The sequence below is a fragment of the Asterias rubens genome, chromosome 3, assembly GCF_902459465.1.
Source record: "Asterias rubens chromosome 3, eAstRub1.3, whole genome shotgun sequence".
Lineage (NCBI taxonomy): Eukaryota > Metazoa > Echinodermata > Asteroidea > Forcipulatida > Asteriidae > Asterias > Asterias rubens.
Window position 1 is genome coordinate 6,245,122 of NC_047064.1, and position 11,961 is coordinate 6,257,082.

An 11,961-nucleotide genomic window follows, 5' to 3' on the forward strand; every position below is an offset into this window, starting at 1 on the left:
AATCAAAGTAAACAACAATAAATAACACACAACTGTAACTAATAAACAAAACAGATTAACCCGCAGTAATACACTAATTCACAATGATAATCTCCTAGTTGTATTGTAACTGTCTTGTCAGAATCGCTCAAGTGTGACCTATTTGCAGACACCAACCAAACCAATATTGATTTTGCGCGTGCCGATCAATGTCCGAAACACCTCAATGAGCACTCACTGTTCTTAATTATCCGGGCAGACCCTGACGTCGAGAGGTGCTAACGATTTCCATTAGTAGTTTTAGCATGTACTAATCAATCATTAACAGTAGCAGTATTAGCTAATTGGGAAGGAGGGAGGGAGGCCGGGAAAAGACACGTACTTGAGACTTCTTACATGATGCGAGGACGTGCAAAAATGGGAGAGAGGTTTCAATGGAATATGCCGATTGTGAGTTGCGTTTGAATATTGTTTGGTACAAATGAAATGAATTTTTGCTTGCGCCGTATCCGAATTGGCTAAGGGCGTTCTAGTCTTCAACGCATAATGACGCAGCAATACAGCCATAGCCGTAAGTTGCTAACGCGGACACGATTTTAGTCACAAATGACCACGTAACTAGAAGTAGTTACTCTATCACATGGTTCGGAGAATGAGCTATTGCATAGTGAAGTAAGAGATGTCGAACCATAACACATTTTTTAATTGAATGTGTATGCTACAATGGTAGTAGGCACGTGAGGCTTCGCCCATTTGTGGTTGTCCTTTCTCTATGGGTATAGAAACCAATTAGAAACACTGCCTCTGGTCTGGGGAATCCAATTTCAGACTGGTTACAAGTAAACACTGTTTAGTTGTGGTCATTTTCCTTGTGGTCGTTGTAGTACCAGACTTCATTCAAAATCTACTTCGGACAAGGCTTTATTACAAGGTACCAGGTCAAATGATTGATTGGATACTGTACATGAAGGGTACCATCAGTGTTCTCCACTAACAGTGATCTCATGGTCAAGGTTAAAATTGCTGAGGATCAATAAAGTTCCCTCCCTGTGGTCAAGAAACTCAATTTAATAAATTAATAACCATAACAAAAAGTCTAATAATTAAAAGTTCCTGAATAGTGCACAAATCCTAGGTTGGCTTGTAGATAAATGCACTGTGGTGATGGAGCACGACTAGCATTAATACAGTTTTGAATAATTTCTTAAGTAGCTGAGGTATAGTGTAGAGCAGATATTGTAGGTTTCAAACACTGAATTTGGAGTGGTCTTCTTAACGGCATTGTTAATCCAAATATTCAAACTGTCTTCTCCTTTTGTTTTTGGTCTATTCTTAATTTGATTCCTGTTTTGTAAACAAAATTCTGGTCCAGTAAATTATATTAAGCCCCAAGAGTCCTCAGTCTTGTTGAGATTTTTCCCCCAAATTTGAGCCCTGCCTACATAATAAAAGCACATGTGTACAGCAAGCCTGTCAACTAAACACATATGACAGCAATTGTCGCTTGAGAAAAGGCCCCAAACAACCCTTTGACATTTCCGGTGCTTTCCTTCTATGGTTTATACCATACATAGCTCTGATCTGACTCATTTCACTAGTTTCATAACCACAAACCCTGGTTTCTGTTTGATGGTTTTTACATCAAAAGCAGACTATAAAAATGTCCGATGAGGTCAGTCAGATTTTTTTTTTTTTTTTAACTTGCCACACTAAACTGTGACTTTACAAACACAACAATATTCAATTCAGACATTCTTATTTTGGCTGTTTACTACTAAGGGCACTGGACATGTTTGGTAATTTGTCAAAGACCAGTATTCTCACATGGTGTATCCAAATGCATCAAATAAAAAACCTGTACAAATTTGGGCTCAGTTGGTCATCGAATTTGCAAGAGAATAATGAAGAAAAAACCCTTGTTGCATTACTTTGTGTTTTCAGATGCATAATAAAAGGCTTCAGCTGAAGTCTTTTATTATTCGAGTGAGAAATTACCTCTTTCTCAAAAACACTGTTACTTCAGAGGGAGCCATTTCTCCCAATGTTTTATACTACCAATTAACTCTCCGTTGCTCGCTACCATTGCAAGTACTATTTTGAGTAATTACCAATAGTGTCAAGTGCCTTAAGGGTTTGTCTGAGCATTTTTAGAGTTAGTATCTCAAATTATTGAACAGGTGCACAATGACAAAGTAGACTTTTGAAAGATTTTTCCAGTTTGGTCTAGGTCAATATCAACTAACAACTGCCTTTGTTTTGGCAATTCTCTTTTTGTTGTGGCTTTGGACAAACCTCCAAGAACAACCATAAACTATAAATCATGTCATGTTGATTGGGGAAGTTATAAAAGGTTACCACACTTGAGGTCAAAGGAACAACTCAAGCATGATAATATATTTACTGATCCTGAGGAAACCGCTGATTTTATTGTCGTTTATCTGGGTAAATCGGCCATTCCAGCCAGTATTATCATACAGCAGCAGTAATAAAGGCCAGTGGCAAAACCTAACTCCACAGAAAAACATTTGTCACTCAAAACCACACAGGATTTAAGAGGCCCTTTTATCAGAGTCAAATGTCAGAAAATGAAAGATTCAGTAAATCCTGGTGTAACAGTGGCTACATTGTTCAGGTTGGGGAGTCACTTGGAGTTGTGCAGACGGAGGTGTTGAGCTGAGCAGACCTCCTACCATTGCTAATAATTACGCCTGCAGTTTTCTACTTGTTTAAGGCGGTGAACAAGTTGTGATTTGTGGCCCTTCGATGCAGAAAAAAATCTATGTACTGTGCAACTGTCAAGCTTTTAAATAAAAAAATAAATTAAAAAGTGTTGGGTATATTATAAAGGGGAGAGGCGTGAGAGTCATTCCAATAAAAGTCTGAAACTTATGGTCTAAACTTTTAGAAGGTATATTCAAATGATGGCATTTCAACCTTTCGGTAACCCTTTAACATAGGTCAAAGAATTGAAGGCATTTCTGTGGTTTCCTCAGAGCTACATATATAAGAGTTCTAGGTAGATCAAAGAGCAGGATTTATGTATATCGGGGGGGGGGGGGGGGGGGGAAAACGACTATTTCTGTCATCAAGCAGATACAAACAAGTCTAAATTCAGATTAAGTCCAAAATTTGAGAGCCTGGAACAATACACTTGCTCCACACACAACAACAAAACAAGTGCAGAACCCAATATCATTAGGTTTTTGGGGCAAAAATATTAACCAACTAACAATGTAGAAACATATTAATTCAATTGGCTCCATGTGACAATTAAAATAAAATAAATAGTTCCTAGTCAAGGCTTGGACAGTTTTATTTGTAAATGTGTGCATAATAAAAAAATTATTCGTTTTTTTATAGTACAATGTAACCATTGTTATAGCAATTGTAAATCTTCCCAGAATTTTTTTTTCTGTAAACATTACTCGAACATGTAGGCCTGTAAAATGTTGAATGCCCATTAGCCTACTTTGCAGTTCCGTTTGACATTTTCTGTTATTAACTATACATTTAGTTATTAATATACAAACATCATGCTAGGTGGTTAATGTTCACCAGACGCTTCATGCAACTGCCTTTCATCATGCATGTAAATAACAATCTTCCATATTACAAATACCCATTCATGAGTAATGAACTGCCTCAGGTAGATTCAGGGGAAAACAAGGAGATTCAGGGGAAAACAATGTCAGACGAGGCCCGTATGCTTCGATTTTGAAAGAGCAAGGGTACCAAGGCATTTTCTCCTTGGTAAAGGGCACCCTATGAGGAAATTGTAAACTTCTACTGGAGCATTTTAAGGGAACCAAGGCAAAAATGACCTGGGGGCATGGGGGCAATCGCCTCCGTTGCCTCTGCTAAGTATCAGGCCTGCAGCAAACACAGTCGTAACTCTTCAAGACAAACTTTGTTGGGTTGTGCTGTTGCTGTTGATGCCAAAATAGAGGAATAGATTTATAAGTGTTCCTCCCCCTGTACATGCATGTAAGTTGAACCCTTCCCTCCATGGTGTATGCACTGCATCATGCTCTAAATATAGCCACATTGTACAAGCCGAGAAACGAGTAACACATGCAAATAATTGAAGGTGCGGGAAATTAGGTAGTCTCCCTCGGGCAATGCTGTAACCGAAACTCAAAGCAACCCCTCCATCCCGCGTCATTAATGAACCATAGGACTCTGGAGGGAAAAGGGAAAAGGGAACCGCAAACAGACACCATGAAGATATGGACAATGAAACAATCCTTCTTCTTCAAGATCTAGAACCAAAAAAATGACAAGAAATACAACCTGGGATTTGAAACATAGACCCCGGGCTACGATGAAATATTTCACCATTTTGTGTATAGCTTTGATCGTAATGAAGATATAGACAATGAAACCAGAAACTCATGAATCTAGAACACAAAAAATGACAAGAAATACAACCTGGGATTTGAAACATAGACCCCGGGTTATGATGAAATCCTTTGACCGTTTTTTTGTGTAGCTTTGATCGTGACATGTTCAAAGCTCCCGTTTATAATTCCAGTCCCCAATGATACATGTAGTTGGGAACCTCAGGTACATTACAAGTGTCTATAGGCTTCATATGGGTGTTTTAGAGTGTAGTGCACTGTACCATTGTGCGTACAAGGGACCGATTTTGTATGAAAATTTTGCATAGCAAAACGTGGACATGTTTTGCCCACAATGAATGCTAGTATTGCTAAGCAATTTTAATGATGATTTTGAAGTAGCAACTGTTACATTTTAGGATTTTGCTATGCTATACAAGGGAGGACTCTAGCTTGACCATAGGCAACTGCATGCGGGACAGGAACATTTGGAAAGCCAGCACAAAATATGTATAGTGGAAGCCATTAGAATGAGTGGAATGAATAAATATCGTTGGGTGTGTAATACCACAGAGCACGATAGCCTACATTTGTGTAGTACGCCTAACTGTTCAGATTTTGCACAGAACCAATATGTTAAGAGCAGTACATTAAGTATCGATGCAATGTTTAGGTGGCTAAAATCATATCATCCATCCCACATGTTCATATTAATGTACACGTGTGCTTAGGCCTCTAGGCACACGTAGCCTTTTTTTAACGAGAAGGCACTGCGTACATATATGCAGTATGATGTGTACATAACAGTAGTTATCAAAACCAGAGTCATGATTGTGAAGTAAAGTCAATATTGTCTTTAAATTCCTTTCCATTCAGACAAGAGTTGTAATACCTATATTTGTATTGACTCAACCAACCAGCACATAGTGATAAAGACTGCTTTTATTATATTTAACCTCTGACCTAAATTCACATGACACAGCACAAGACCAACATTTACACTTATTATGACCACAGTTAAATCACCATTTCATGCAGCTTGAAATGGTTTCGCTAAACTTACTGACTGCTAAGCAAAAAAAAACTATTGCTCTTCAAACTATTTGACCTGATCATACTGATTGAAGAGAAGAGATATGCTTAGCAAATATGAGCAGGTTAGTAAACCCCTCGAGTTATAAACTTCAATTCAAGGATCTAGGAGCTTTTGGAAACAGTATCTTTAGCAGTAGAGAAATAGATAAATTTGGCAGGATTTCTTCATGAAATAGAGAAAAAACAACTACTTTTTTCTTGTGTCAAGGCAGACTAGACCCAAGAAATTTGAAATTAAGATAAGAGTCTGAAATTGCTCATCCTTGATACATGGAGGTAGCAAAATAGAAGTAGAATTTTAGATAGATCTCTCCCGTGCTCATGTTGTGATTCCTTTTGGCATGCAGTGCAGTCAGTTGCCTCTGCCTCTCACTCAACTGCCTGTAAAAATTGCCACAAGTAAAAAAAATGCCTTTCAGAGTTTTCCCACTGCCATAGAATGAAACCCTCCAGTTGTTTATCCTTCCCTTAAACTTGGAGGCGATGGAGGTGAATTTTGTACCAACACAAATCTCCGGGATAGTGTTTTCTTTCTTCAGGGCTGGACGAGGGGGCCCCATTCTCCAGTTGAGAGCGTGATGTTGACTTATTCATTGAGCGCACATCAATTCAAATTGTCAGCCATGGCTACAATAACTCATAAATCATTAAACCGTGTTTTGCCAACCCAGTCAAACGGAACATCGAGCTGGTGGTATGCAAAGCATTCAGATTGTGTCCATAATTTTTGTTGTATTATCTATTTATTATTTTCAAAAACTGACGAAGGGAGTCATAATTGTGAAAGTGAAAGTCTGTGGAAAATGACCCGAACACGAGTTGAAAAAGAGGAGAGTGGAAATATGAAAGGCTTTCTATGGATGTTTTGAATAGTGTTCATGTACTGAGGCAGCTAGAGAAATTATTCAGAATTGAAAATGCTGAACTTCTTATTCACAAAAAATAACTACTTAACACCTACACAAATATTACACAAGGGCAACATGCTTCAGAGAACCAGCTTCCAACGTGCAAAAGAAGAAAAAAAAGAAAAAAACATCCAAACACAAAACTACCTAATCAATCAGAATTTTCAGATAATGCATGATGAGAATTCCTTCATATAATTCCCAGAAGAGTGCAGAGTTCTGCCACTAACTAAAGAAACAAAAATTTCCCAAACAAAATTGTCACAGTTCACAAGGCTAGAAACGACAGTTAATTTAATCATCAACTCATCAGAGAGAGAGGGGCAGTGAATGATGATAATAAAATTCTCCAATGTGTTACTGCCTTATATGGCTACTACCACACAGGCCAGCCAGTTCCAATTGCTGTAAACACCAGACAGATGGGTTAGTTTATTAGATGATGGTTATAATACATTACAGATGTCTTCAAGTTTACATTGCTCAAGAAAGGGGGGGGGGGACCTAAGCAGTGCGGCTTGTCAATGATCCCAATTGAGGTTGTAAAGGTTTCACCGTTTCAATAAGTATTGAAGGAGGCTTGGGGACTATTGCTTCAGAAATCTTATTACTGTATAATGATGGTATGTATTTTGACAAATTATGTATCCCTTGATATTTAGAAGTCAAAGGTTAAGATGGCAACTGATCTGAATCTGACCCGCTTTCTCAAACTCTCTTGGAGTGTTCTACGTTTTTATTTATTTTGATTTTGCTTCCCTTATGGGGGTGGCGGGTTCAGTTACAAGGTCATAATTAGAAAACATCAACTCGAAAGGAGAATTTTAGAAGTGGCAAGGCCTCGGGAAGGGATAGTCCTTCACAAGAAAACTTAAACCACAGGTATAGAAGTTCACAGACGCACATGTGTACATGTGTAGACGCTTATCAAGAATAAAGAAATTACCACTTTTAAGCCCTAAATTGCCCAGGTTCTGGACTTGGTGCCCTTTCACAATTTTGTCGGCTGACTTTAATAGTAATACAGCAATAGAAATGCCCCGCTTCATAAGAATAATTCTGCTTCTTGTTTAGGAGCTTTCATCATCAATAAAACAAATAACTTTGGACTTGGTGCCCTTTCACAATTTTGTCGGGTGACTTTAAAAGTAATATAGTAATGGAAATGCCCTACTTCATAAGAATAATTCAGCTTCTTGTTTAATAAGAGCTTTCATCATCTATTAAACAAATAACTAAAGACTTCAGTTACTGAATACTAAAAAACTTAATTTGGTGCATGTCACTCAATATTTCTATTAATTATGATACATTACTCTAAGAACTACAGTGTGTGTATGCGGTTCGTTCCCCTAACCATGCCATAGTAGTGGAACAAACCTCATTTTTCTAGAAGTATACATCAGCTTAAATCCTTAATTATCCAAGTGAAAAGCATCAGTTGTAATCATTATTGTTTGATCAATGGGATGCCTCATTAAAACCATTATTAAAAAATTCAACTCTGACACCAACTTTTAGACAGACATGCTGGTATGCATCGTTTTTCACTTACCTCATTTGGCGGCACTTTTTGCACCTGTCTTTGGCTGTGCATACTATTCATCCTAATCGAAGCATAATATTCCTGAGTAAGTTACAATAAATCCACATGGTCTAAATCTCCAAGGTGTCTAATCCAGTTTAACGATTAAAACTCTGTTAGAGAAATGATAGGGTTCTTCTTATTGTCCCATAAGAGCAGCTTATCACTGTGACAGTCTTGTCAATACTGTGTAGACAGTTAGTTAAACCATGGAGGTAGAATTGTTAAACCATGGTTAAAATGAATGACTGCTAAACAAATCTGCCTCTTATAACTTCCTTCATGTATCCATCCATCTACAGATCTGCATCAACAGCTTTTATCATCAGCGCCTAGGCCCCCAAAAAGAGGCACCAACCTCAATGAAGATCCGACTTGTGCAGCGTGTACAACACAAGACGAACAACACAGCTCCTCATTCATACAGATGTAATCACACACTGACTTCTGATTAAAATACACGCACGGCTGTGTTCACCAACACAATAGCACTAGCAGCAGACACAAGTCCCCATGTGTAATGTGGCCATGTGACTCTCCTTGTGTTATGTCTGTGCGTAGTGTGCGTGTGGTTTGTGTAACCACAGACTCACTGTCCAAAAACCCTTAGCACATCCAGAATGTTGATCTCAAGTGTTTGATCCCATTGAGGTGATCAAGGTTATGTACCTACTGCTGACCAACCCTTGAGAAGTAAATCCGTGCCCAACCAAACGGTGCACCAGTATTTCTCACAATCCAGACACTCCACTGACCCACTGACCAACCCTGGAGAGGTGAGGGTCTGTGTGAATGTCCTTTCTCTATGGTGTGAACCTAACCAAATGGTGCACTGGTAAATCATGTACTTCTCCCCCACATTCGGACTCTACACCAAGAGCTGCCAAGCACTCATGTGTAATTAATTTACACAATTTGTAGACTCTACAAGGACAATGACTTCCCTCACCTTAGTTTGGGGAGGCGGCATGTGGACTTTCAAGATGCATGGTCCGCTCTCCCTCTCTCTCTCTCTCTCTCTCTCTCTCTCTCTCTCTCTCTCTCACAACACGGTGAAGAGAATTGAAAAGAAAAAAAACAGCCAACTACACCACATTCTACGTTCCACATGCATCAAGCCCAGTCATGTAGCATACATAATGACGCAATTGGCCAGCAGACTACGCTTTCTCCACATACAATGAAGAAGCCTCCACGCTCCACGACCATACTCATATTGTTTGAAAGAAGTCTCTCCTATCCCTCAAGTAAAGGGTACCCTGTTGTTATACCCCCTTGTGTCAACAATGCCCCTGGCAGAAATTTAATTTGGGCTGTTTATTCCAAAGAGTCCCACTGGCACAGACCATTTGGGAGACACAAGAGATTCCACAAGCCAGTGTAGTTAACAACATAAACATCAGTCTTAAAATAAAACTGGGCATAGTGACAACTCTATACTGGGGTGCCTCTATTTTGAAACTCTGTTTACAGCTGCTACATCAGGTAGACCACACAGGAATTATAGGAGCCACTTGCAAGAAAGTGATACTTCCTTTTCAATCATTCTCTCAAAAAGTGAACAACGGTAATTAACACATTGTGTCTAAAGTACATGTATAGAGCTAAGTAACATGTGACATCACATGTTTACAAAAGAGCCACAGAGTCTACATGTATTGTAGACTTCCTGCAGACACAATTAGTACACAGCCCAATGGAAGAACACATAACATCTTACATTTTAATATACACTAAAGAACGCACTGTCTGAATTTCATCAACTTAATATACACTACAGAACGCACTGTCTGAATTTCATCAACTTTTAATATGAAGAAAGTATGCACTTCTAATTCTTGAATTAATGTGGAAATTATGACACAACATGTCCATATGACCAGTGTAATATCTTGCCTGCCAGAAAGGCCCTGGAATGTACACGGTCACTCTTTCAGTAAACTGTAACAGAGAATACAGGTTCTTTAGCATGGTAGTTCATCCACAGACTCTACATCCCTGGCTTACCCTTTTAACATAATTACAACAAGCTCATATGAGTTTATACCAGATTTTATTTACCCCCATGTTAAAAACTTCAACTTTTTACAAAACTGATGATTGTTGTTTAATTTTCAGGGGAGTAAAATTTACACATAACAAAATTAAAGACAACTGGTTAACAAATAATTAAAAAGAACAAACCAAGTTTCCACAAATCGAAAACAAACCCCAAATATGCCAATTTGTCGCTGTATTTCCTTATGTTGTGGCCTTTAAAATCAATCTAGCTAGGATACAAAAATCACAAATTATGGGTGATTTCTCTCTGTGGCCTAAAATATAACAATTTGTCAGGCAATCGGTAAGTTTTGTTGCAATATTCACCACAAACATCAAGATTCCAGCACAAGTAATGTGCACAAAATAATGTACAGTCTTATGACCAAAGAGGGCGCTATTGAACATATCAGTGTAGTGAGTATTCATTAACATACAGCAGCAGGCCCTATGTATTATGTGTAAGGACAAGCTCAAATCAAAACGCTGTGTGCTATAAATACTTTGCTGTTGAAGTCATAAATTCATAGTCTGCAATGTCCATGACAATTTTCTGTCAGTGTTCTGTTAGCCTCAGACAGACATAAAAAAAAATGCATGCAATGTCATTCAAATTCCAAAAAGTGAATAAAGATTTCCGTTCTAAAGAAATCACAATGTATAAATATAATGTTTCGTTGAAATTGCAGTCCCAAAATGATCCAACAAATGCATATTGTTTTCTCCCAGTAATTTAGACACTTATTACAGCTAGAGACGTCGTCTGCAAACAATGTCCATATTTTATTGATATCCGAAAGACAAAAGATGGCACCTCTAGGGGTTTCCAACCTTTTTGAAGACACTCAAATCACTCGTAAAAGAAAAATTCACATGCACCTAAAATCTACTGGTACATGACTACATGTTTTCCCACACATTAACAATGCATACAAATCAATGAGTCATTGTGGTAGAAGAATGTACAAATATATGATGTCTACTTTGTTGGAAGTAAAAATTTGATGAGGAGTTCTTTGGTGGTCGTCATTGGCACCATCGAGCAGTCTGGTGACGTGTGTTGCTCTGACTACATGTATGCTCTGACTGAACTCAGTCCCCCAAAAACACAATTTAATTCACTTGCAGTGGCATATTCTAATCTAGAGGCCTTTACACACCATCAAGCTGCGATCCAAGCAGAAAGCTACGCAGTTCAAAACCATCTTGAATTCATCAAGTTGTTAATAGTGTTCAAATCCGCTCTGCTTTTTATACTACCAGACGCGAAATCAACCATTTAAAAAAAAAGTAGGATTTGAAACTTTGCATGGTGGGGGTAGGGTATAAATTAATCAGGTGAGGTTTGAGGTAGCACCATGCAAGTGAAATCTCTTTTAAATAGTGTTGGTTTTGAAAATAATGGGTGGTTGACAACTCAATGTTTCGTTCAGTATGCTCTGATCATCTTCATGAGAATGGTTCAGACGATCAGAGCATACTGACCGAAAACATTAACAGTCATAAAGTCTATGGGGAACATTCGAAGGGGCACCAAGGCAACGACCAGGGGCGATGGAGGCCAATGCCTCCATGGCCTGCATGTAATTCCAGGCTTGTGTAATGGTTGATGTGGTGACTTTGTAATCACTTAGATAAAATTAAGGTAAAATGGGTGGACAAACTATTTTCTTTGGGGAAAATTTCAACTACATTTATTCAATTATGTTAATTTATGTAAATGTACACTACCTTATTTGGCTGGGGTTCATATAGTGAATCGTCAGATGCAGAGGACGACCCATCACTGAATACAACTGGTCTGGACATTGGTAAGAAACGCTGGGATGCGTAGCCACAGCAACGTCAAACAACTCCAAAATCCATTATTACTTGTTTGTGTATAACACCTCTCTCTCTGTTTGGTTTACTTCTAGAGTGTTGGGAATCTAGACTAGCTCACACTTCTCAAGTAATCCGTAGTTGGTTTTGCATCTTTCAATAAACTTTTGGTTCAATCACTCGCTGGTAAATGTTC

At 38.4% G+C, this 11,961-nt stretch overlaps 1 protein-coding gene across 1 annotated transcript in view; it reads right to left on the bottom strand.

Annotated features, from left to right (window-relative positions):
* The window catches only part of LOC117287847 (colorectal mutant cancer protein-like), a 54,299-nt gene extending 45,454 nt beyond the window's left edge, over nt 1–8,845 (bottom strand). Inside the window, exon 1 of the mRNA XM_033768400.1 lies at nt 7,875–8,845. Coding sequence (XP_033624291.1) covers nt 7,875–7,925 — 51 coding nt within the window. The 5' untranslated portion in view covers nt 7,926–8,845. The remainder of the gene's footprint in view (nt 1–7,874) is intronic.
* Between the last annotated feature and the right edge of the window lie 3,116 nt (nt 8,846–11,961).